Source organism: Triturus cristatus, chromosome 11, assembly GCF_964204655.1.
Source record: "Triturus cristatus chromosome 11, aTriCri1.1, whole genome shotgun sequence".
Classification (NCBI taxonomy): Eukaryota; Metazoa; Chordata; class Amphibia; order Caudata; family Salamandridae; genus Triturus; species Triturus cristatus.
In genome coordinates, this window is record NC_140594.1 from 304,996,573 (window position 1) to 305,024,537 (window position 27,965).

At 44.8% G+C, this 27,965-nt stretch overlaps 1 protein-coding gene across 5 annotated transcripts in view; it reads right to left on the bottom strand.

Moving 5' to 3' along the window:
* Positions 1 to 27,965, bottom strand: part of TBX5 (T-box transcription factor 5) — a 476,135-nt gene that overhangs the window by 63,580 nt on the left and 384,590 nt on the right. For all 5 annotated transcript variants that reach the window (XM_085633551.1, XM_085633552.1, XM_085633550.1 and 2 more), the window contains one exon: positions 20,841 to 20,932. In XM_085633551.1, the coding sequence (XP_085489677.1) occupies positions 20,841 to 20,932 (92 nt within the window). The remainder of the gene's footprint in view (positions 1 to 20,840; positions 20,933 to 27,965) is intronic.

Sequence of the window (27,965 nt, forward strand, 5' to 3'; positions counted from 1 at the left end):
CTAGAGCCAGAGAACCAGGTTAGCAGAGCTGCTTTAGAGCCATAGAACCAGGTCAGCAGAGCTGCTCTAGAGCCTGAGAACCAGGTCAGCAGAGATGCTCTAGAGCCAGTGAACCAGGTCAGCTGAGCTGCTGTAGAGCCAGAGAAACCAGGTCTGTAGAGCTGCTTTAGAGTGAGAGAACCAGGTCAGCAGAGCTGCTTTAGAGGGAGAGAACCAGGTCAGCGGAGCTGCTTTAGAGCCAAGGGACCAAGTCAGCAGAGCTGCTCTAGAGCCAGAGAACCAGGTCAGCAGAACTGCTTTAGAGCCATAGAACCGGGCCAGCAGAGCTACTTTAGAGCCAGAGAACCAGTTCAGCAGAGCTGTTGTAGAGCCAGAGAACCAGGTCAACAGAGCTGCTCTAGAGCCTAAGAACTAGGTCAGCAGAGCTGCTCTAGAGCCAGAGAACCAGGCCAGCAGAGCTGCTGTAGAGCCAGAGAAACCAGGTCAGCAGAGCTGCTTTAGAGGGAGAGAACCAGGTCAGCAGAGCTGCTTTAGAGCCAGGGAACCAGGCCAGCAGAGCTGCTTTAGAGGGAGAGAACCAGGTCAGCAGAGCTGCTTTAGAGCCAGAGAACCAGGTCAGCAGAGCTGCTCTAGAGTCAGAGAACCAAGTCAGCAGGGCTGCTTTAGAGCCATAGAACCAGGTCAGCAGAGCTGCTGTAGAGCCTAAGAACCAGGTCAGCAGAGCTGCTCTAGACCCAGAGAACCAGGTCAGCAGAGCTGCTGTAGAGCCAGAGAAACCAGGTCAGTAGAGCTGCTTTAGAGGGAGAGAACCAGGTCAGCAGAGCTGCTCTAGAGGGAGAGAACCGGGTCAGCAGAGCTGCTCTAGAGCCAGAGAACCATGTCAGCAGAACTGCTTTAGAGCCATCGAACCGGGTCAGCAGAGCTGCTTTAGAGCCAGAGAACCAGGTCAGCAGAGCTGTTGTAGAGCCAGAGAACCAGATCAGCAGAGCTGCTCTGTAGCCTAAGAACTAGGTCAGCAGAGCAGCTCTAGAGCCAGAGAACCAAGTCAGCAGTCCTGCTGTAGAGCCAGAGAAACCAGGTCAGCAGAGCTGCTTTAGAGGGAGAGAACCAGGTCAGCAGAGCTGCCTTAGAGCCAGAGAACCATGTCAGCAGAGCTGCTTTAGAGCCAGAGAACCAGGTCAGCAGAGCTGCTCTAGCTGACACTGACTGACTGACACTGACAGACTGACACTGACTGATTGACCCTGACTGACACTGATTGACTGACACTGACTGACACTGACACTGACTGACACTGACTGACACTGCTTGACTGACACTGATTGACTGACACCGACTGACTGACACTGACTGACTGACTGACTGACACTGACTGACACTGATTGACTAACCCTGATTGACTGACACTGACTGACACTAATTGACTGACACTGACTGACTGACACTGACTGACTGACACTGACTGACTACTCTCTACTACTCTACTACTTACTCTCTACTACTCTCTACTACTCACTCTCTACTACTCACTCTCTACTACTCTCTACTACTAACTCTCTACTACTCTACAAATCTCTACTACTCACTCTACTATTCACTCTCTACTACTCTCTACTACTCACTCTCTACTACTTTCTACTACTCACTCTCTACTACTCACTATCACTCTCTACTACTCTCTAATATTCACTCTCTACTACTCTCTACTTCTCTCTCTCTACTAGTCACTTGCTACTACTCTCTACTACTCACTCTCTACTACTCTTTCTACTAGTCTCTACTACTCACTCTCTACTACTCACCCTCTACTACTCTCTTAGAGCTCTTGCAATAATTCAAACGCAAGTTGGCAACACCGGCGTTGAGCTTGCAGCTCACACTCAGTTAATTGATGGCATTCCTGAAAACAGTGGGAGGAGCTATAAATGGTGGCGGGAAGTAGAAACAGCTTATATAGTCATTCTCCACGGGGACGTGCTAAGGCACTCGCTGAAACGGCAATGTAATTTTAAACGGAGCAAGCTGAGGCTCTTGACCAGTGTTTTAAAGCCACACATACAACGGTAAGCGTGACTGCTTTTTATGTCAGATAACAGCAAAGAAAGTGGTGTGATATGGGGCTTCAGTTAAGTTTACAAATTGAGAGTTTTGTTAAGAACTATGTTTCACAGCCCATTATAACTAATTCAGCTGAGAAACTGATATATCAAAGAACTATGTGATGCGTTTGCACAACAGCGGGAGTGTTTAAGAAGGGATGACACTGTGAAACCAACACTTTTAAGTACAAGGGAGTAATGTCGATTAGTACTTATGTGTACAGAACGTTAGAAAGTCATAAATTGGTTGTTAAGCAACAGAGATTTTTGATGTTGTGGAAATAATGAGTTTGACAAACATTTCAGACTAACGGTGCTTTGTTAATGGTTTTTTATAGATGTAATGTAATGTAATGTAATGTAAAAATTACTTATAAAGCGCAACATACACCGGACGGTTTCTTGGCGCTATTTGCTTAATTCCCTGACGAAGGGAAATCTTTCCCGAAATGCATTGGGTGCACTTTAAATAAAGTCGTTATATGTGGAAAGACCTCCTGTTTGTGAAGTTCCTTGGGAATTGGTTAAGAATGGATAAAATAAATCGTACTATAAGTGAAGAAAAAATATTGATAAAGAATGAAGAAAATGAGCAGAAGAGTACATGTACCAATTTGATTCATTGGATCCATTTAATACGGACTAGGCTGTGCTGCTTGATTGGGGATCAAAAAGTGTCCTTATGTGTTCATGTACACAATTGAGCTGGCCATGGAGGGTTTTAGGTACTTGGGTATCTTTATCACGACTGACTCCAAAATATTCTATGATCAGAATCTTCTGGGCCCCCTCAAACGACTGCAAGACGGCATCAAGCACTGGAGATTGCTGCCCTTATCCCTCCTGGGAGGGGCAGCCTTGTTCAAAATGCTCACCCTACCTAGATTCCTATATGTACTTCAGAACTGCCCGTTCCAGAGTTCTGACAATTATTTCACGACCATTGAAGGGGAAATCCGTACCTTACTATGGGACGGGTGCGCACCTCACATCGCCCTCCAGAAGCTGACAAAGGGGTGGTATGATGGAGGAATTGCCCTTCCAGATCTGCGCTTATACTATTGGGCCTTGCAATTGGTGGCAATTAATCAATGGATTTATGGCTCCACATCGAACCCCTCTTTCCAACTAGAAAAGTATCAAACGGGGCGGGAGGGATATTTAGGCGCCCTCTACACTAATATCCGGAGGGGACGCTATTTGGGGCCCATGTCACAAACTGTAGCCATTTGGCACAAGGCCACTAAATGCCTGGGGTGGGCAGGTAAATTCACGAAAGCCACACCTTTGTGGTCCTCTCAACAGTTGGGACTTCTCTGCCACCACACAGGTTTCGATAAATGGGACACCATTGGCATAACAAATGTAGGCGACTTGATCTACAGGGGCAAACTTCTCACGTTTAAAGAACTACAAACTAAATATGCTCTTGCGCCCGGGGAGGTTTTTCGATATTTGCAGATTATACACGCCCTTATCACGAAAATTCTGGACCTAACTTCCTTACCAGACTCCTCCCCTTTAGAGGACCGCTTGCTCTCAGAACATCTCTTGACCAAGACTACCTCCTGCACCTACCGCAAACTCTGTAACAACCTACCTGACTCCTTTCAGACTCTTCGTGATCGTTGGCAGGTGGACATGGGACCAATAGATGACGAGGACTGGCAGTCAGCTTTAATGTCCCCCAGGGAGACAGCAATCAACCACCGCTTTCGCCTCATAAAACTAAAAATTCTACATAGGTCCTACCTTCCTGGGGTGCTACTTGTCAAAATAGGCAGTCGTGCAGATGCATTGTGCCTCAGAGGCTGCCGCCAAGAAAGCACCTTTTACCATACCTTGTCGGACTGTCCCGAACTACGTCCTCTGTGGGGTAATGCAACCAAGAAAATGCAAGACACATTGGGTAAACAGATCCAATTAACACCAAGGTTGGGGATCCTAAACATATTGGAGGCCACAGATCTGATGGAACTAGAGCAACAATGGGTCGCCCTGGGGTACCTGCTGGTAAAACGGGCAATAGCGATGCTTTGGGGGTCCAATAGACAGCCCTTAACAGTTGGCTGGGTGGCGGAGATGGATAGATGCATGATAGCGGAGAAGGAGGTCTATAAACTGAGGGGCAGCCCTAAGAAATGGGACAAGAAATGGGGTGGCTGGAATGCCTATAGAGGGGAAATTTGTACCTCACCGACAGCAGATATGGCAATGCAGAGACGACCAGAACTATAGCCTCCCACAGTGATGAATGTACACAATCCATGAGTATTTTTAAATTGTATTTCGCTGCAATGGCAAAGTGATATTGTGTTAAAATGATGACTCTGTGTTTTCAACTTCAATAAAAATTGTTTTATAAAAAAGAAATTGCCCCACTCCAATTCAAAACAATCTGCTCTACTCCAATCTGCCCCACTCCAATCCAAAACAATCCACCACACTCCAATCCACCTCATCCCAAACCAATCCACTTTACTCCACCTCAATACAATACAATCTAATCCACCACAATTCAATCCAATCCTCCACCCAACTCTGTCCAACCCACCTCACTCCAATCCAGTTTACCCCACTGCAATCCAATCTACTCCACTCCAATCCACCCCATGCCAATCTAATCCACCCCACTTCATTCCACCCACTCCATTCCACCCCACTCCATTCCAACTTACTCCATTCCACCCACTCCAGTCCACCCTGCCCCACCCCACTCCAGTCTAATCCAGCCCTCCCCAGTCCATCCCATCCCATCCACTCCACCCCACTCTAACCCACCCCACTCCAATCCACCCCATTCTAATGCAAATCAATCCACCCCACCCTAGTTCAGTCCATCCACCTCAATCCAATCCACCCATCCCACCACACTCCATTCCACCCCACTCCAGTACAATCCACCCCACACCAATCCAAACCACCCAACTCCAATCCACCCCCTCTCGTCCAGTTCAATCCACCCCCTCCACTCCACTCTAATTCAACCTACTGCAAACCACCCTACTCTAATCCAATCCACCCCACCCCAATTAAATATAGGCGGTAAACTCCTCTCAGCTGGCAAAGTTGTTCCACTCACCGCTCTACTTGGAACGCAGATGTTGGGAAAAATACCATCAAGCCGCCGGCAGAGCAGAGTTTACCGGCATCGCTCACCTCTAGTGTCAGCAATCACAGGGTGGTGAACTTGCCTATGACAACATAGGAGTTCCTTTCCTGGCCCCCAACAACCCCCAGCAGCCAAGGGGACATCATCCCCCAACCAGTAGTGTGCCAGGAGGCTCCTTTAAAGAGTGACTGGGGGTGGGCCTCCGATAACGCCTCAGCAATCCTGCTGTGGGAGACTTACTTGTGGCAACAATAGGAGTTCTTGTCCCCCAACGACCCTCAGCAGCCAAGGGGATTTAACCCCTTCGCTGCTAAGCCTTTTCTCGCCCTGTGCTAAGCCTTTTTTGGGCTATTTGGGGTAGTCCGCGCTTAGGCCCCTGTAACTTTTTGACCACATAAGGTATCCACGTCAAATTTGCGTCCTTTTCTTCCAACATCATGGGGATTCTAAAGGTACATTTGTGGATTCCCATGGAGGGGACCCAGGAATTAGCCAAAATATAGCTACATTATTTATTTATTTTTTAATGGGAAAAAAGTGCTGCAAATGAAAGCGTCTGGTTTTTCCCTGCAAATGGTATCAATGAAGGGTTTGTGGGGCTGAAATCACCATTTTCCAGCTTTTCAGGACAGACAGACTTTTGTCAGAAAACTAACATTTTTTATATAGTTTTGGCATTTTACTGGGACATAGCCTATTTGTGCTATTTTCTGTGCTTTCAACCTACTTCCAGTTAGTGGTAGAAATGGGTATGAAAGCAATAATGGATCCTTGAAAGCTATACATTTTTAAAAAGTAGAGAACATTTTGAAATCAGCAAGGGGTCATTTGTGTAGCTCCTTCAAGGTTTCTATATAGCAACTAAGACTTGAATATAGGAAAAATTAAAAATTAGTTAAAAAAAACAGCCATTCATGCCAACGTTTTCCCCTGTAACTTCTTCAAATTATGAGACCTGTTTGAAAGCAATATACCGTTACATCCGCTTGACCTTTCTGGTTGAGGGGATATATAGGACTTGTAGGTTCACCAAGAACCCGATGAACTCTGAGCCAATAACAGAGCAGCGTTTTGCAATGGTTTTTTATTATGTACCGGGTATATATCAATGGATTTGGGAAAATATATACATGGAAAAATCGGTATGAAAGACACCTATGTATTTCTGAAATAGGAACAAAATATAGAGTTTAGAAACAGTAGATATTCACACATTTCCAAAACTGTGAATACCCATACTATACTAGCATGAGAATTATAGGTCATTTTTCAAAATGACTTCTTTTTTACAAATGTCTTTCATTTGGAAGGCAGAAATGCATCGAAAGTCAAAAGGTAATAACAGTTGCTCTACAATTCTGTGTTACCCTAAGTCTCCCGATAAGAATGGTACCTCACTTGTATGGGTAGGCCTAGTGCCTGCGACAGGAAATGGCTCAAAACGCAACGTGGACACACTATTATTTTTACAGTGATGACTGACCCCTTCTATGCAAAGTGCCAAGCTGTAGATTTTGAACCCTAGCTCTACCGGCACCTAGGGAAACCTAGCAAACCTATACATTTTTTTAAACTAGACACCCAGGGGAATCCAGGATGGTGTGACTTGACTGGCTCTCACCAGGTTCTGTTACCCAGAATCCTTTGCAAACCTAAAAATGTGTCCAAACAAACATTTTCCTCCCATTTCTGTGGTGGAAAGTTCTGGAATCTGCATGGATCCTCAAAATTCTATCCACCCCGCGTTCCCCAAAGTCTTCCGAGAGAATTGGTACCTCACTTGCATGGGTAGCCCTAGTGCCCACGATAGGAAATGGCCCAAAACGCAACGTGTACACACCACATTTTCACAGTGAAAACGGACCCTTTTTTTGCAAAGTGCCTAGCTGTAGGTTTTGAACCCTAGCTCTGCCGGCACCCAGGGAAACCTAGCAAACATATACATTTTTTACAACTAGATACCCAGGGAAATCCAGGATGGGGTGACTTGACTGGCTCTCACCAGGTTCTGTTACCCAGAATCCCTTGCAAACCTAAACATTTGTAAAAAAAAAACACATTCTCCTCACATTTCTGTGGTGGAAAGTTCTGGAATCTGCGTGGATCCACAAAATTCCACCCACCCCACGTTCCCCAAAGCCTTCCGAGAAAAATGGTACCTCACTTGTGTGGGTAGGCCTAGTGCCCGCGACAGGTAAGGGCCCAAAACCTGTTGCGGCGACATCAAAATTACCTACTACAAAACAACCTGGTCCCATGAGTTTTTGGCCCCGGGCTCGACGGCCATCTAGGGAAACCTACCAAACCCACACATTTCTGAAAACCAGACACCTGGGGGAGTCCAGTGAGGTATAGCTTGCATGGGTCCCCTAAACTTTTCCGACCCAGAATCCCTTGCAAACCTCAAATTTAGCAGAAAAAAATCACTTTTTTTCTCACATTTCTGTGTGGGAAATTTCCGGAATCTACGTGGATCCACAAATTTCCTCCTACCCAGCGTTCCCCCAGGTCTCCCGATAAAAATGATACCTCACTCGCGTGGGTGGGTCAAGTAGCCGCAACAGGCAAGAGCCCAAAACCTATTGAGGCGACATCAAAATACCTATCTCAAAACAACCTGGTTTTGCAAGGGGGGGTCGCATGAGTTTTTGGACCCGGGCTCTGCGGTCATCTGGAGAAACCTACCAAAACCACACATTTCTGAAAACTAGACACCCGGGGGAGTCCAGCGAAGTATGGCTTGTGTGGGTCCTCTAACGTTTTCCTACCCAGAATACCCTGCAAACTTCAAATTTAGCTGAAAAAAATCATTTTTTTCTCAAATTTCTGTGTGGGAAAGTTCTGGAATCTACGTGGATCCACAAATTTCCTCCCACCCAGCGCTTCCCCAGGTCTCCCGATAAAAATGATACCTCACTTGCATGGGTGGGTCAAGAACCCGCGACAGGCAAGGGCCCATAACCTATTGAGGCAACATCAAAATTACCTATCACAAAACAACGTAGTTTTGCAAGGGAGGTCACCTGAGTTGTTGTCCCCGGGCTCGGCTGTCATCTTGGGAAACTACCAAACCTAAACATTTTTTAAAACTAGACACCCGGGGGAGTCCAGCGAGGTATGGCTTGCGTGGGTCCTCCAACGTTTTCCTACCCAGAATCCCCTGCAAACCTCAAATTTAGCTGAAAAAATCACTTTTTCTATACATTTTTGCAAGGGATCACCGTGCCGGCACAAATGTCCTACCACCCAGCGTTCCCATTGTTCTCTCGAGTAAAATGATACCTCACTTGTGTGGGTGGGTCAAAGGCCTGTGACTAGGAAGAGCCCAAAACATAGGGATTTAAAGTAAAGCACTGAGAATTCTAAGCGCTACATTTAAAAAAAAAAAAGTTTTTAGCCAATTTTGCTTTGGACACCCACACAAGTGAGGTATCATTTTACTCGGGAGAACAAGAGGAACGCTGGGTGGTAGGACATTTGTGCCAGCACGGTGATTCCTCGTATAAATATGTGGAAAATATGTTTTTTTCAGCTAAATATGAGGTTTGCAGGGGATTCTGGGTAGGAAAATGTTGGGGGACCAACGCAAGCCATACCTGGCTGGACTCCCCCGAGTGTCTAGTTTTCAGAAATGTGTGGGTTTGGTAGGTTTTCCAAGATGACCGCCGAGCCCGGGGCCAAAAACCCAGGTGATTCCCCTTGCAAAACCAGGTTGTTTTGTGATAGGTCATTTTGATGTCTCCACAATACGTTTTGGGCCCTTGCCTGTCACGGGTACTTGACCCACCCACATGAGTGAGGTACCATTTTTATTGGGAAACCTGGGGGAATGCTGGGTGGGAGAAAATGTGTGGATCCACATAGATTCCAGAATTTTCCCACACAGAAATTTGAGAAAAAAGTGATTTTTTCAGCTAAATGTGAGGTTTGCAGGGGATTCTGAGTAGGAAATCTTTAGGGGACCCACGCAAGCCATACCTTGCTGGACTCCCCCGGGTGTCTAGTTTTCAGAAATATGTGAGTTTGGTAGGTTTCCCTAGATGGCTGCCGAGCCTGGGCCCAAAAACTCATGGGACACCCCTTGCAAATCCAGGTTGTTTTGTGATAGGTAATTTTGATGTCGCCTCAATAGGTTTTGGGCACTTTCCTGTCGCGGGTTCTTGACCCACCCACGCAAGTGGGGTATCATTTTTATTGGGGGACCTGGGGAAACGCTGGGTGGGAGGAAATTTGTGGATCCACGTAGATTCCAGGACTTTCCCACACAGAAATTTGAGAAAAAAGGGATTTTTTTCAGCTAAATTTGAGATTTGCAGGGGATTCTGTGTAGGAAAACTTTAGGGGGACCCACGCAAGCCATACCTCGCTGGCCTCCCCGGGTGTCTAGTTTTCAGAAGTGTGTGGGTTTGATAGGTTTTTCTAGATGGCTACTGAGCCTAGGGCCAAAACTCATAGGACCCCCCCTTGCAAAACCAGGTTGTTTTGTGATAGGTAATTTTGAAGTTGCCTCAATAGGTTATGGTCCCTTGCCTATCAAGAGCACTAGGCCTACCCACACAAGTGAGGTACCATTTTTCTTGGAAGGCTTTGGGGAACGTGGGGTGGGTGGAATTTTGTGGATCCACGCAGATTCCAGAACTTTTGCACCACAGAAATGTGAGGAAAATGTGTTTTTTGGACAAATTTTTAGGTTTGCAAGGGATTCTGGGTAACAGAACCTGGTGAGAGCCAGTCAAGTCACCCCATCCTAGATTCCCCTGGGTGTCTATATTTAAAAAATGTACAGGTTTTCTAGGTTTCCCTATGTGCTGGCTGCGCTAGGGTCCAAAATCCACAGGTAGGCACATTGCTAAAAACAAGTTAGTGCCTAGTCGGCTTACTGCCGCCCTGGGGGAGGATATCGGGGGTTGGGGTTACCCCAATATGCCCCCAAGGGGCGCATAAACACTGTGGCTATTTTTTTGGGGGGTGGAGGCATTGGTATGCCCATTCTGGGCAGCCCCCACCCCCACACATAAAAAAGCCAGCGTAATCGTTGGCGTCTAGTGGGCTTTTTGCCTACTCCCGGGGTGGCAGATTGGGGGCTACTGCCCCATATGCCGCCCGGGGGGGCAGGAAGGCTGTAATTTTTGCAGAGGGTGGGGGCATGGGCATGCCAGTTTTGGGAAGCCCCCACCCTAATTCAAATTTGCCCCAAAAAAATCCTTGGCGTCTAGTGGGCTTTTTGCCCCCCCAGGCGAGCAGATTGGAAGCTAATGCACCCATCTGCCCCCCTCCCCGAATTCCATCTTCTTGAGCACCGCAAAAAGGTTAGGCCATTCTATAGTGTTGAATGCTATTGTGGCGTCAAACGAGACTATAATTGCTGGTTCTTGTATCGTGCCCAGTCGTCCCATTAATCCATGCACTCTTCGGAGATTCAGGGCTGTGTTGCGTTGTGGCATGAAGCCTGACTGGTCTGGATGACCCAGGCCACCTATCGCTTTCACAGTGCCAGTAGTATAGCGAGGATTTTGGGCTCAGCATTTAAGAGGGAGATAGGTCTATATGACGTACAGTTCAACGTAGTTTTGCCTTCTTTATAGATTGTGACGATTGTGGCTATCCGCTGGTCCTTTGGTAGCGCCCCCTGCTCCCTGCTCTCAACAAACATGGACCTCAGGCGAGGGGCCAACTTGTCTGGCGCCAATTTATATAGCTCGATTGGTAGGCTGTTGGGGCCCAGAGCCTTGCCTGCCTGGAGGCATCTAATCGCTGTCTCGATTTCATCATTTGTGAAATCACTGTCTAATAGTGCTCGTTCTTCAATTTTCAGGATAGGAAGGGTAATGTCCCTGAGCATGGACTGGGAGTCCTCTTCCGTGTATGCTGTGTGTGTGTGATATATGTTGCTATAGTGGGCTGCAAATGTGTTAGCAATGGCCTGTGGGTCTGTGAGAGATAGTAATACATATCAATATAATGCGGGTTGTACACCTATTTTTAGACAGTAAATTTGACGTTTCTCAACCTTCAATTTTTATTGCGTGCACACTGGTGACGTGCCCAGCCCAAACTGCACGTTTTTTAAACTGAACCACATCAAATAGGGGCATCATGTAGCCCCCAAAACCAATGGCACAGCCGATGCTGCAGTTGCATAAATGTTTTTTCCACATTGTATTCCGTTTCGCTTGTACTCCATAATTTAATCCAGTCTTTCATTTCAAACCAGTTCAAATCCACATGCTAGGAATGCTAGCATGTGGATTTGAACTGGTTTGAAATGAAAGACTGGATTAAATTATGGAGTACATGCGAAACGGAATACAATGTGGAAAAAACATTTACGCAACAGCAGCATCGGCTGTGCCATTGGTTTTGGGGGCTACATGATGCCCCTATTTGATGTTGTTCTGTGAGAGATAGGCCATTTTTATCGATTAGTTCAGGTACCAGTCTGGACGCCATCTCCTTCCTATCCAGCCACGCCAGGAGCGTCCCGGCTTTGTCCCCAAGGTCATACACTCTACCATCGGTTTCCCTTGCAAAGGATTTTGCCCTCTCTGTGGCTATCGCTTTGTATTCATCTCGTTTGAGCTGCAAGGCATGGATCTTTTCCTACATCACCCCCTCTTCTAGTTCCTTTTCCAGTCCGAGGACCTCACCCTCTACTGCCACCAGGTCCTTCATTATATCTTTACGTGCACCAGCTATTAGGGAAAGCGCCTGCCCTCAGACCAATGTCTTAAATGTTTCCCATAGTGTCTGGGAGGAGTCAACCGTGCCCTCGTTTTCCTGGAAGTACTGGTCTATAGCCTGTAGCAGTGTATTACAGACACCAGGGTCTCGGAGATGCCACGGATTTATGGGGGCTATCCTACCCTCTACACCTCATCCTACCACCAGATGAGTCCATAGAGGGGAGTGGTCAGATATGCCTGTCGCCATATGTCTAATTTCATGGATATATGTTAGTTGTGTTGCTGGGACGATAACATAATCAATACGGGAAAGGCTGTTATGTGCCCCGGAGTGAAAGGTGTGTTGGACACTATTTGGGTGGAATGCTCTCCATGTGTCAGTTAATCCGAGTGTCTCTAGGAAATCAGGTAACCATCTGGCTGCTGTTTCAGTGTCTCGCGGGGGATACCTATCTAGTGTACCTGAGACCACAGAGTTAAATTCCCCTCCCATCAGCAATAGGCCTTCTGGTAGTGAAAGCAAAACAGCTCCCAGGTCTTTGAATGTGTGAGACTGCAGTCCTGGTGGGACATTGACGGACACATAGGTAATTGTACGCCCTTCCCACTGTCCCGTGATACCTATGTATTGCCCTAGGCCGTCGGCCCATGTGGATTGGATCATAAAGGGGAGGGAGTTCTGCATCAATATACTCATACCTCGGGAGCCAGTGGTGAAGCCTGCGTGCGCCACTAGCTTGAAGCCCCATCTGTTTAGTGCCTTGCACGAATTGCCCACAAGAGGGGTTTCTTGGAGGATTACTACATCTGGGGCATGTCTCCTGATATATTGAAGCACAACACAGCGCTTGATCTTGTCCCCTAGCCCGTTTACATCCCAGCTCAGAAGTTTAATATTGCAGTCCCCGTGCATGTGTGCATAAGTGATTGGAAGTCAACAACTCCTCCCATATGACAATGCCTTTTCATGCCGATTCATGACGAACAAAACAAACAACATTGACCCAACCCCAACTACCCCTCTCCCTTCCCCCCTGCACTCTGGTCCTTAAACTGCCCATGATTCTAACTTGCAGAGTGCCTGTCGCCCAACTAAGAAACTAAAGGAAGAAATGTGGGTGTGAAAGAGTCGCTATGTCCCCCCCTCCCAAAACGATTAGTGTCTCCTCGCTCCTCGAGAGGGGCAAGTCCCAAGAGTTACGTCTCTTTAAATGCAATCAGGCCCAGTGAGTCAGTGACAGCCCCCATGATTTGGTATCTGAGTCCCCTGCCGACGCTGGGGACCACACAGTTGTGTAGTGAGTTCCAATGCACCCCAGCCATATGTTCCCTCCTTGTCAGGCAAGTTCGCTAATCTTCTCAACCGGAGTTATGTTCCTTGACCCCACCCCAGTCCTCCAGCCAGTCTGATGCCGATTCCGGGGTGTCAAAGAACCAGGCTTTACCATCAGTCTCCACACGCGGGCGTGCGGGGAACAGCATGGCGTACTTCACTCCCTTTTCCCGGAGCGTCTTCTTACAGCCAGGATGATCAGCGTTGCTTCTGAAATGCCTGCATGAAGTCTGGGAAAAAGGAGATCGTAGCGTTCTCGTACTTGAGCGGCAGACCCGCTCTGGCGTTTTGAAGAATTATGTCTCTGTCGCGGTAGTTCAGCACATGTGCCAGCATCGGTCATGGGCGAGCTCCAGGTTTCGGCTGTCCCCCCGGGACTCTGTGCGCCCTTTCAATCACGAAGAATTTGGACAGGCCTTTAGGCTGTAGGTGGGTGAGTATAAGGTCTTCAACAAATAGGTCTGGCGCCTGCCCCTCCGCCTGCTCCGGCACTCCCAAAATTTGCACGTTGTTGCGGCGGGTGCGACCCTCATAATCATCAAGCTTACTCTACGCAAACTTCCGAAAGGACTGTAATTCACGTATCTCGGTCTGCAGGTGTGATGTGTCGTCCACCAGGCTTGTGGTGGTGATCTCCAGTTGCTTGATTTTTTCATTAATCTTCGATAGGTCTGCTTGTATCAACGTGACGTCCGTGGAGATTACGCCCATTCTTTGTTCCAGAGATGACCGCACCCAAGAAATGGACTCCATGATATCTTTGAGCGTAAGTTCTGATGGGTTTTCCTCAGTTCTACTACCCGCCTTATGTCTGGTCCGCTGGTCATGGGGTGAGGCCTTTGGAAATGCGTAGCAGTCTAGTTTGCTCTGCTGGACCACCTTCAATCCCTTCGAGCCAGACATCTTGGATTTCTCAGGTGTCGTCCCTAGCTCCTGTCTCAAGCTGCACCACACGCGACCTGCGGACCTCTCCGGCAGTGACCCATTGATTGGGGGGTGTAACACCCACTAGTGATTACATTACCGGTGTCACAGCAGGGTTGGGGGCAGCGGCGTCCAGCCACAGCAGATCAGTGCCCACGGGCTTGCTGGTTACTCTGCCAGTGTGCTCGGACCTCCAGTGCACCCAGCTACGAGGCTAAGACTGCAGCAATCCATGAGGGAAGCGTCGCCCCAGTCACGCCAATAAAGTCCTGGCCCTTGGCCGCATTTGAGTACTCCAGTGCAGCCACTGCTACTCATCACCGCCGTCCCACCAGGTCCGTACCTTCAGATTCAGTGTCGTTCCCGGGGGTTCCTGTCACCACGGCCTCCCCCTCCAGGCAGGAGCATGCCAGCATCAGGGGTGTCCCACAACTGCGTAGCTTCAGGCAATGAGCACAATTCGGGGTCTCCAACAATCACCATGCGCTGGACGTCCCCCGCAGAGATCGCAGTTGTCCCTGGGGAGCGAGACCAGGCAGCTGGTACCGGGCGCTCCACTCGCTAGAGATCTTGCAAGGGAGCGTTCCCGCCAGGAGCAAAAGCCGCAGGGAGCAATGGTTCTCTCAGCTAGGTGGGGGCCCCGGGCAGCGCCCGACGGTCTCTGCCGTGCGTCCTTACGTCGTCGGCCACAGCGGGCACTCCACCGCCTGGCTGCAGCTCCTGTGAAGGCCGCAGTCGTCAGCCGCCGGATCTCCGGACACCGGGAGCGCAGAGCCGTGGTTTTGATGTGGATAGAGTCAGCGGAGGCTCCGTTTCCAATTTTGGAGCTCGGAGGACGGATTAGTTTGTCGGATAGTCGTAGAGAAGGGGTTTTAGGACGGAGCGAGTCTAACCAGCAGCCGCCATGCTACGCTGCTTGGCCACGCCCCCCCTACTTTGCAGTCTTTTGATCTCTTTCCTTTGTTCACAGAGTTTTCTATTCTAATCTTCGCTGACACTTAAGAGTATACAGAAGCGCTGGTATTGGACCTGCTAACTCAAGTCTTCCCTAGTTAACTGTATTGTTCTGAATTAAAATAATCTTGGAGGCAACTTGCTTATGCTTATATTCTGAAAAGTTGGAATTATCCTTTTGTCCAATCTATCTCGTGCTGTTCCTCATTGCATTATCAATAGAATCCTGATGAGGCTGAATGCTTTTTAAGCATTCTTTGAATCATTCCTTTGGCTCCATTCTCCTAAACTCTATAATATGAGAATACTTGTGAGTAATAGCGTTGTTTGCTTGGACCTCCCCTGATTTTCTTTTTCTAATTTGGGAGTTAGGAAGACTGGCTTTATCTCTTCTTGGTTTATCAATTTCCCACATTCTCTACTATCCGCATATTGTCAAAATGTTAACTAATTTTATGCAACTAAGATACTCTCTGGGAGAAATGATTCCTCTATCTTTATATGTGAACGATTTTTTATACCTAGAATTATTCTCGTGTGGTGGTCACGAATCTTGTGGTATCTTCTGGATTTTACACTGTTGTGAATTGCGTTGAAAACACTGGGTCTCTGTATTTTTGCTTTGGACAATCTATCACTTGTGGTGTGATCGTGGATATTCCCTGTTGAGGTCACACACCTGTATTCCTATGCCTATTTTTATGTTTATTTATTTTTCTTTCAAACTTTCAGTGTGGTCCCTTGAGCATGCTCTTTATTCTGTTAATGTATAGAAACTTATTTGTTTGGTTTTGGATTGAGTAATTCTGATTGTCTGCATATTTTTATGTTTTTAGCACTATTCAAGAAAAATCATGTATTGCGCCTTCATTGGTAGTCCCCTTGCCCCCCTTTAATACAAAATTGAAATAAACTACTGTTCCCTGAGGAAGGTTTTGACCCTACTATCAGCCCCTACCGAAACGCGCTTCGGCACAGATTCATGGTGCAATGGGAATCTTTTAACCTTCTTGAGTGACCAAGCATGAAGCAATGTCTCATCAATATACAAATGAACATATAAAATAGTGCTATTCTTGCTAACTGAGACAAAGTATGTTAGCAGTAGTTAGCTATATATGTAATTTCTGCCTCTATTACTGTTGTCTGTACTGGTGTACATATGAATTTTTGCCTTTAGCGGTACGAATATAGGTGTGGGATGAGTGAGATTGTTGGTTGAGGTTTGAGTGATTGAGCATTAATGCTGTGGGATGAGAGAGAGAATATTAAGGGGGAAAAAGAGAAAAAAATCAAAGAAAAAAGAGAAGAAATCTAATATATGTTTTTGGCACATTTACTGTTTTATAAATTATATATACTATATTTTTTATATGATATTTAAATGATCCAATAAATTGCAATAGGACTAATAATACGGCGAAGATAATTCTCGATCCATGCCGGGTTTTGTTGAATCCTTTACATTGTACCGAGTTAATTCTGCTTCTATCAAAGTAAGGGCAGGTGGCAATTTGTCCCTCTTTATAGGGTGGTCTTTATAGTTTCATGATATTTATGGCCATCCTGCCTATATTCGAATCGGGAACCCTCTTTTCTTGAATATAGTTGAAAGCCTTCATCAAAGGAAAGCTGATTTAGATGCTCATGGACAACATCGCTGCCATATGGTATTTGAACAATAGAGGCTGGGGTCATGTGGACATTGCTAGACCTCCAGATGATTTTTCTGGTGTCACACCTCCTGGCAGGTTGCTTGACCACCAGAGTTGACAAACTGAGCCGTCAACCCCTTGCAGATCACAAATGACAACTGCATGTGGAGATAGTGTGGGGTCTCTTCCATGCATTGGGGGAGCCCTAGCTCTACATCTTCACCACCACTAAGAGCGTAGAATTTGAGCTCTTTTGCACATTGTAGTTTCCAAGGCGTTTCTAATGCGGAAACACAATCTGCATATATTGGAACTCAGGACTCCTATACACCTTTCCGCCAGCACCTCTCCTGCCTCAAGTCCTGGAGAAGATCAGGACCGACCGGTTCAAGGCCATTCTGGTGGCTGTGGATTGGGCATGGAGAGTATGATATCCTGAACTCCTAGGCATAGGCATCTGTTCTCAAATAAGGCTACCCCTCTGGCAGGATCTTTAGTTGCAGGAGCAGGGCAGGATTTTGCACCCGAACCTGCACAGTCCTCACCTTCATACTTGGAAATTGAGTGGTGACAGATGAGTGCTTTGCACCTTCCTCCCAAAGTCGTTGATCTCATCTTGGCAGCCAGGTGTGCCTCAACCAAATCTTTATATAGCAGGCATTGGGATACGTTTGTGACTTGGTGCACAACTAAACAGATCAACCCACTCACTGCTGAACTATGCGAGGTTCTCTTGTTTGTGTTGTCCCTTGCCTTGGGCATTGTTAAAGTGTATCTGTCAGCTCTTTCAGCCTTTTTATGGTTGCTGGACCAGCCATCATTGTTTAACACACCTGTGATGCATTTTATTAAAGGGATAAATATAGGCTACTCCCTTCCTTATTTGTTATGCTCCAATGGTTTTTAAATTTGGTCCAGACGTTTCTCATGTGTGCGCGCCCTTTGAGCCTTTCCACAATTGTTCTCTTTGGCTCCTAATCTCTCAAGGCAGTATCTCTTGTCACCATAACATTGGTGCGGCGGGTGAGTGAGCTACAAGCTCTCTCTGTCAATCCATATTACAATACCTGGTCATGCAGATACGATCCTCGTTCCTTCAGAAAGTAGTAACATGTTGGTTGGAACATCACCCATCTAGCATTCTTTGCTCAGCCTCACCCCTCTAAGAAGGAAAGGCTTCACCGGTTGGATCTGAAAAGTGCCCTCCACTTTTACATTGCTCGTACCTAAGGCCACGGGGTTACTGATTAGCTCTTTATTGAGTTCACTTGAGTGAAGAAAGGCAAGGCTGTGCAGAAGATGACCATCTGGTGCTAAATTGTGCTCTGCATTAAAATCTGCTTTGTACTGGTTAAAAAGCAGCCTCTTGAGAGCCAAGGCTGCTACCACTGCATTGGCACGAGGGGTCTCAGTTCTGAACATCTGCCAGGCAGCGACGTGGGTGTCCCTCCATACATTCACAAAGCGATACTGTCCAGACAATCTGGTGGGCTGAGAAGGACACTTTGCCAGCCTGGTTCTACAGGACTTTTTGGTCTGAGCCAGTTCATGGGCCCACAACTTAGAAGATATTGTTTGGGGTTTTATTCTTAAGGCGAGGAATCTGCAATAAAAAGTCCATCAAAGAATATTGTCTTCCCTTCCGTAACAGTCTTCTGGTAGAGAGTCTATCTAAGCACAGATTCCTTCCTTAATATCCTACCACCCGTTTTGTGAACTGGTCTCTTTGCATAAAAAGATCCCAATTTAATAATCGGCACAAGGGTCTCAGCAAACCTGATTGACTGCACATCTGTGGGCACCTACGTTTCAAGAATGCAACTGATGTCAGTGTGCCAGGGTGGCTTCTGTACCTGCTTGCGCATGTCATATCCAGTGTGGAGTAATGTTGTTTCAGCGCCACTTGCATGGAAGTTTCTGAAGATTTTCCAGACCCAGTCAGATGCCTGGGGGAGTATTCAAATCAAGAAGAATCCGCAGTTCGAATCTCTACAAGAAAGCGCGTTATTGAAGATAAGTACATTGTTCTTCAGATGCCAAAGCTCTCAGCCTGTACTATTGTTTTGTATTATTCAATGCAGCACAAATATTGCTATTAGGGGATTGCTGGTAGCTCGGTGATTTAGTCCAGTTTAAATCAATCTATAATTTCCAGGATGAGTTTCAAAATGTGTCTTTGTAATTTTCCTTCTTTGAGCTCTATAATAAACACTGTGATTTGCTCTGTGCTGAACTCTTTTAACGTTTACTTTGTATATGGCACGAGATAACAACAAACATGAAGCTCGCGATTTCAAATGCAGCTTTCCTGAATTCCTGTATTGTGATGCTTAAAATGAGATTTTTTGAGATTTCGATTGAAAAATACTCTTTTATGAACAGCATCGCAGAATCCATGAAAACGGCACCGTGCTTCATAATATATCCTCAGAGTGATCTCACTGGAAGCCTCCTATCAAACTTGATGGATACCTGTTATTATTTTCAGGATAGCCTCTATGATGCACTCTATGAATGTTTCTTGGTGGGGACTTTTAAGAGTTTTGTTGTGACTCATACAGAAGTCTCTTTATAACATTCTCTGGTGATACATATGGAAACCCCTTCAGTGTACTTAATTATTAGAACAATGTTAAGGCACACTAAATTTCTTCACTGAGGGGATTTTCGTTAATAACTCTATAACTCCATTAATTGCACATTGAAAAGAGTCATTAATCAAGAAAAGTTATCTTATCACACCTATGAGAAAATGTAAATGCTTTGCAGCCCTTAGGGCTCCTGCATATATTTATCAGTACAACAAAAAATGTGGAATTTATGCATATTCATGAAGGGTTCAATGAGGGACAGATTACTGAAGTGTCCCATGAGGAGCAGAATACTGAAGATGTGTTTCTGGGTGATGAATTTGTACAGGCCTTCTGTAGAATTTATTGGCATGCTCCCTAGAAAAGCAGCTTGTAGAGATATTTAGTATAAACCATCACAGATTCCATTGTAAGAGTTCTCTTCTTTTTATTCCGAGACCCATCTGGATCACTTGGATTGCATGCCAGCCTCCATAATGACTATAAAGTTATTACCTAATATTCCCATCATAAAATTATGAATAATCTTCAAGATAGCCTCAGCTGCATTCTGCTCTTACTACCAATAAAAGATGAAGACTATGCGTCCTCTCTTATTCACATGCTTTACTTGGATCCACTTAAATTCTTCTCTCTACATATTAGAGCCATAGATGTGCTCCAAAAAAAGATATAGTGTAAGCCTCACCCATACTTCTCAATATGTTCATATAGTATGGAATTTGATCTCAAATTTTTTTAGCAAATTCATTTCATTTACTTACTTAGGGGCTTATCTAGAGTTTGGTGGAGAAGGTTCTCCATCGCAATGGCAACAGAGTACCCTCTCTGCCAAACAGAAGGTCCACTCGCATAATTCACAGACTTGCGAACCTTAATTATGACAGTGACAGAGACGTTTCAGTCATTGTCACAGGCATACTCCTCCAATGAGCCCACAGAAGAAGGGCCGCTGAGTTTGGGACATTCGACCACCAGATTTAGAGTCAGCAGTCAAATGGCTAGTTTACACTGTCCGTCACCGCCGGTTAAGACCAGGCAGTAAGGGGCAGTGAAAACTACAAAATTACCCCTACACCAAAAACCCATGGTGTGGAGGTAATTCGTTTTTGTGTTTTCAAAAACAAAACCCAGCTTTGGAATTTTGTTTTTGTGAATACAAAAACATGTTAAAAGTTTGATGGATGGTACCGTCATGTTGACTTACCTCCGCAAAACCTTTAACACAGGGCCAGTGGACAACGCTAAATTTGTTGGGCGGAGGACCCTCAGTATGGTGGAAGTAAAGTACTCCGCCACACAGATGTTTTATCTTCTCTCCACCAAACTCTAAATCATGCCCTCTGTATTTTCTATATTGTCACAAGGTATTCCCAAAACTCCCGTTTCACTGAACACCAGCTAAGTTCATAAACTTTTATACTGGAAAAAATGGAAAAAGAATATGGTTTTCATTTAACGAGAGGGATCAGCTGATGGCAGTTGTTACCTCTGCATCCTGGACATCCTGTGCAGCTCCATATCATCACTGCCTCGAAAACCTTTTGCGAAAGGATTGTTCTCAATCTTCAATTGTGTGATCTGGGTGGAACCAAGAAGAAAGGATGAACAACCATGCCATACAATGATAAAAGCATAATCTGACAAATGTCTTCCAACCTTGGCTTTTTTTTTTACTGTATACGAGGGAGATATGCCATAAGAAACGTATTACTGTCTTTTATATAGATGGCTAGATTCACTAGTATGCAACACCCCTTGCTTCGTTAAAGATGAAGTTCCTGGGACAGGTTTGTGAAGCTGTTTTGCTAACTAAAATTGATGTTAATCCAGTGGTCTCTGTGTGTGTGTGTATTTTCCAGACCTCAATTAAAGCTCACCATCACCGGACACGACCACTCCATTAGGGCGGAGGAGTGCCGCCACTCCCTGCCACAATCCGCAAATACATCGATAATAAAATGGGTTTCTAACCCATTTTATCATCATTTTATTTCAATCCCCCTGGACCCGCCCCCAGGACTCTGACGAGTCTTGGGGGAGGGGGGGTCCAGGGTGATGACACTGTGGTGGGGTCTCTTCACTGCGCATGAGGTGTTTGGCCGACCGTTTCAGGCCAGCCAAACATCTCACCTGCAGTAAAGCTTTCTCCAGCCCCAGCTGTGTTGCTGGGGCTGAAGAAAGCAGGCACAGGCTCGCAGTCAGCCTGGCAGCGCAAAGTTGTAGCGCTAAGGCCAATCATGATGCAGCTTTCCTGCATCATCATGATTGGCTGCAATGCAGTCTGGGAGCTTGTCCCAGAAGCAGCAGGAAGAGCAGGAAGGAGCGGACGGGGGAGGCGGCATGGATCTGGTAAGTGTATTTTTATTTTTTACTTTTTTATTTTGTCCCCCGATCAACCCCTCCCCTCCAGCTCCCACCTCCAGCCTGCCCCGCCACTTTGGCAGGGGACGGGCCAAGACTGACCATCACGTATCATTCGCAATCAAATTGTCCACGTTTTTTTATTGCAATTAAAATATAGATGCACAACCCAAATTCCACAGCAATAGGATAATGAACCCTAAAACAGAACAAACACACACATTTATTGCTTTTTAAGTACAGAATCACAGATTAGACTGAGAGACAGGTAGAATGGCTTCAAGGGATTTAATCAAAGGGGTGAAAGAATTTGTTAAAGCTACATAAGCTTAAATCTACAGCAATACGTTGCACCTATGTCCATCACTCGGTCATATTTCAAAGTTGTAGTATCTTGGCACCCCTTAATGGTGGAGCAAGAAGCTATTTCTGCCTGGTCAGGTAACTACTATCTGCAATTGGTATGATACCCATGTATCGTTGTACAGAAAGAGCCACGCCCCATCCTTCAAAAAAACTGGGACTCAACTTCAGTTTTCCATAATTGGATATTCTTTGATAGATATTCATGAGCATAAATTATATCGATGCCTTACACACCTCTTCAACATAATGAAAATTCTATTTTTAACTTGATAACTGTCTTATCTGACTTCAATTTTTTTTATAAAATATAGCCAATTTAAATGTAATCAGAACTCGAAAAATACTGAGACAGAACATGACCGTCAGCGGGTCCAGTGAAACAGTTGGACTTTTCAGGTGTAAATGTTGGAACCCCTTTATTGTAGGCCCAAACGGAGGTGGCCAGGATCCCCAGATATGGAGAAATCTGGTGTAAAACTTAAAAGAAAAACAGAACCTCTCTCCTAAAGAACTGAAGGGTAGCACCAAAAGCAGACTAAAAATCCAAAAACTGAGTGGATGGAAGACTTAATGCTAGAACATTGGGAAGCAAACTAGGGAGCCTCTGACGACCGCACCACCTAGGAGAACCAATGAAAGCACATCTTCTCCCACATCTCTTTCTGTTTTTTACATGAGTGTCAACCCAGATTAACCTTATCTGAACCTCAAAGAGAGACAGGTTTGAGCACATCCCCTGAGTGGAAGAAGGTCCCAGCTGGGTCCCTGGTGAACAGACGGGCACTCAGGCAAACCCTACCCACAACGGGAATCATTGTGACAAATAGTGGATCTGCTTCCCTTCCACTAAGATGCAGAAAACCGAGAAGCATCTTAGACCATTGAAGCCTAGGTGCTGAGCACGGTTAGATGATAGGCTAAAAACTATGACACTCAGGGGTATGCAAGGCAACTTAAGTCTCCCCTGCCCCACGCCCTCCAGGAACCTAGCAGAAGTCCTGGTTTCATATCTTTTCACTCGTCTAATTGCCACAGATACTAGATGATCCAGACCAGGGATTTAAATGGGTTACTCAGTGACTGATATTACAGTGCATGTCAAAACCCCATCTGGCATCATCAAACAAAAGCAACATTCTATAATGCTTATTGCTGGCCCTTGTTAGAGATGCAGAACTGGATAAAGAGGTGTGTGTTTTTCTTCCTACAGTAGATGGTCCCTTTAATGTTGTCAGGGGAGACATAATAGGTTAGTTGTGAGCATCCATATTATCAAGTTGCTCTAAGGAATATGCAGTGGAGTGCAGCCCAAAACGATTGTAAAGTCTCCAACTTCCACCACACTATACACACCACCAAAGACCAAGCCTGGGGAAGTAGGAAGCAAGCTTGTAATCAGCCCTCCACACCACTGAGACTGTACGCACCCACCTTCATACGAAAATGTCCTGCAATACAGAAACTTGAGGTAAGGATGGTAGGGGCATCATGCCCCAAGTGTTTGTAAAAATGGTCCTATTGAGAAGATATTCCACATCATGTATCGGCTAACCACCAATCACCATGGCCTGAGCACAAGTATATGCCATAACACAGCCTCAAGAATGTCAAGCCTAAAAAACTAAACTGGGTGTTTGTTAAAGCAACGGAGCATGAATGTCAGAACACTATTAAGTTCCTAAGTGAATGGATCCTGAAAAGAGTTAATTGGCCCTGCACAACGAAAAAGAGAACCACCATTCTAATACCTTTTGCCAAGCTATTAAGACCAACACATAGATATAATGCCAGCATAATCTACTAACAATGACATGAGACAATAAACAAAAGATAAAATTCCTCAAAGGTCAACAGAAATTGCACACCACACTGTAACAGGTGGTAGTTGAGGTGCCAGATAAACAGACATAACGATCAGAAGCAATGTACCAAACTGGAAACCAACGGTAGTATCAGCCTGGAGACAAATATCATAGAACTCAAACACGAATTAGCTGCCTTCTGGAGATAATGGGGCAGGAAAATCATTGACTGGTAATTGTTGCTAGGAAACAACAAAGATAATATGCAGGACTTAGAAGTCTCGATCGAACAAATGGGGCAGAAATGTGGCCAGATTATAAAGCAGCAAATGCCAGAGGAAAACGGAGACTTAAGTGCATAGCATATAAAAGGGATTTCACTCTAGGGTATGTATAGAGAAGGGGGAAAAGGAAAAAATATCAGCCCCCAAGAGGTTTCAATATTGTGTTGCATGAAGTTGTAACCAAAACTAAGCTCAACATGGATCATCTTGGTAGATACATGATGCATACATATCAAATGCATAGTCAGCCAATTCTATAAATAAATATGTGTGTTCCAAACAAGAAAGGGAGACAACCTTCTCCTAAACATATGGCAGTTATTACTACATTATATCCCGGGTATGGGGTTATATATGGGAAAGGTTTTGACACAAACCTACAGTCTCCAGTAGACAGGGAAATTGCTTGCTGCCATAATGGTGTCTTCTTCATGGACAACATTAATGGAAAGACTTGCCCTCAAAGACATGTAACACAGATAAGCACCTGATTATGTGAGATTAACATAGTACTCAGCAACATATAATCTATACATTCACCATATCTGTGTTCTGCACTAAAGGATAAAAACAAATATCCACAACAGCTACAATGCACAAAACTGTCTCTGATCTTAACCCCCCTTCTATAAAGCTGAAATGTACTGACACTGAAGGAAAACATAGTGGGGGTATCTTCATACACCCATTGCCCCCTCCCTAACTGAGAAGCTATCTGACACAGATAAAGGCTTAGAAGTAACATACTCCACACTGTTATGGGACACAACGTAGATATGTCAAGTTACGGGACACTTTGAATATTTCTCAAAGCATAAAACAATCACTAAAATAACACACTAGATTTAGGAGAGCAAGGCACTCAGGATAGTCTAACCAAATCATACATGTACCGCATAAAAAGGACTTACTTATGTCACCCAAATATACAAAAAAAGGCATTAAATTGAGCAGCTTCTTAGCCTGCAAAATCCAGCCAAATCCGACATGGAGGGTGGTTTTCGTGCTACATGACCCACATCTGTTATACCATTACAATGACCCGCAAACAGTGGGATTCCTTCTTCACCCTCTATGGCACAATGACTGTGACACAATGAAACAGACAGAAACAGGTAGGAGATACCCAAACAACTGTTTTAGGATTTTATGATCCTATCAAGTGGCTGAGTGATCAAAGTAAATGAAAAGCTCAATGTAGAAAACTTCAAAATCAAGAGATGAATGTCTGACAGAATATTAGAACTTAATAACCAACATCAAAATCCCATTAAAATATGTAGAACAGCCTTAGTACTAGAAATGCTGGTAGGATTAATGAATTGTAGACCACTTAGAAGTCCACCCTTAAATCATTGCTGGGCTATAATTATCATTCCTTCCTAAGCCAGGAAGTGCCCCTCAGACTGTGCATCTTATCATCTCAGACGCCTATCAAACAGATCAAATGATGATGGAACGTGTGGTAGACAAAATTGAATAATTAATCCTGCTCCATATATTCAAGCACAACTGGCTTTATGATTTGGATAAAAGGCTGAGACAATGCAAAACATTGCTATAAATCCCAAATAGACTGCTTAACAGAGGAAACCATGATTAAGAAATTGGATTCTTAGAAATCATTTAACAATGCACAATGGTTATTCCTGAATGAAGTGTTAGAGAAAACTATACTTCATTAGGATTCAGAAACTTTAATTAAAAGTCTACAGGGTCGTCATCCACACTAATTAAATGAGGTAGTGTGAAATTTGGGATTTACCTTCTCCATACAGTCTTTCTTAAAACATTACGAACTTCACAAATTAGCAGAAGTTTAAAATATATGGGTCAAAGTGTCCCCAAAAATAGGCTGTGCAGGAAAAAATCATAGAAAAAGAGCAGTTTTTGTGGCAAACATTTCCTTGGAAACTGTTTTGCATGAAATTTCACCTGGAAATGATGTCTTGCAAATGGACAATCTTTGCAATATTATGAATTTGTGAGTTTTCTCTCATTTGCAAATTTTTGTCGACAAATTATAATTTCATACTCCACCTCTATAATTAAAACAAAAATGCAACAGGGTTAGTTCTAACAACAATGTAATGTTATGTTATAAGTTTTCTAAGCAAGCAAATACCTAAAAAAAGGCGTCCTAGTGCTTCAGAGACTACTGGATCCACATTAAATTAATAATTGTGTAGCCTGGTCATTACGTCTTTCCTAAAGCACAGCAGATCAACTTTATTGAATAAAGTTCAAGGGAGATCATTCGAAAGCTTAGGTGGTGTTTCTGAGAAGGCCTTATCCAGCAGCAAACCCGTTTGAATCTCGGCAGGTATCTTAGGGCAGAAGGGAGCAAGCAGGGACACAGATATTAAATGTAGCCCCAAGGTAGGAAGTTACTATTCCTAGGACAGCCTTAAAAACGAGACAGAGGAATTTGAGAATGATTCTTTTGTACACTGGAATCCAGTGTAAGCTGTTGAGGGCAGAAGGGGCAGAGGCATAATATGGAAGGTACAAGGCCAATATGGACACTGCATTTTGAATTCTCTGTAACGTTTGAGTACGTTTCCATAGGATGTCCCAGAAACAGAGAGTTGCAGTAATCTAGGAAGCTATCATGGTTTCCCTTATAACAACATGATAAGTGGGGCTGGACAGGAATTGTAAGGTCTTCTTAATTGTCATTAAGTGGATAACTTGCATTGCTAGTGACATTTCTGGTTCTTGGTAAAGCTTAGATTTTGACAGCTTTTGCAGGACCTGGATGAGTGGCCAAGAGGAGGGCAAGAAATCAGATGCGAAAGGGCAAGTTAGTTGAGAATAGACAATCTAGACGACCTCCATCTTGTTAGAATTAATCTTAAGTCACTTTTAACATGGAAAAAGTGACACAAAAGTGGCGCAAGGGGCTCATAAATCTGCCCCATTATGTTTAAGCCAAAATGAAACCGCCAACATGCACTGACGCAAGTACTCACAGTTGGTAGCACCCAACCTGTCCATGGCAATGATTAGCTGGGTGTCATCTGGATAGTTCATTTAGTTGAGGTCAAAAGATCAAATAATTTTAAGCCCGAGATAAATTATAGATATTGAAAAAAGGTTGGGATAAAGCAGATTCTTGAGGTACTCCTTGGTGTAATGGCTTGATGTCTGCCATTTACATAGGCAAATATAATCCTTGACACCTTTTCTCCAGGTATAAATGACACCACTAGCTAGTGTTCCCAAAGATGCCAATTCTGCAGTCTGGTAGACAGAATTGAATGTGAAACAGTGTCAAATGAAACAGACCGGTCCCACAGCACAAGTGCTGTAGGTACAGCTCTGTCTACTGACATATGCAAATCATCTATTACTGACAGCAGAGCTGTCTCATTGCTATGAGATGGGTGAGAATTGGGTCTAGAATCTGATTTTGCTCCATTAAAATGAAGAACAGCTAATTCACATATTTACGCAGAATCTTCACTCAGAACAGCAGCAGGGATTTTGGCCTGATATTGGAAAGAACATCTGGGTTTGCAGTAGGCTTCTTCACCATTGGTACTATCAGTGCCTTTTTTGCCTTCTAATAGAGCATGACTATTTAGACTTTTAGGAGAGGAGGGACCAGAGGAACTATATCCTCTTTCCATTGGTCTGGAGAGATGGAGTGAAGAGGAGAGCCAGATGAAATTGACATGGCAATCCTCATGAATTGATGTGAGGTAGGTTGACCCAGGTGTTCCAACCATTGAGTAAAATGAGGTTAATGGCAGTTAGATTGGATCTGTATTTGCAACTTGGTTGAGATTGTACCAA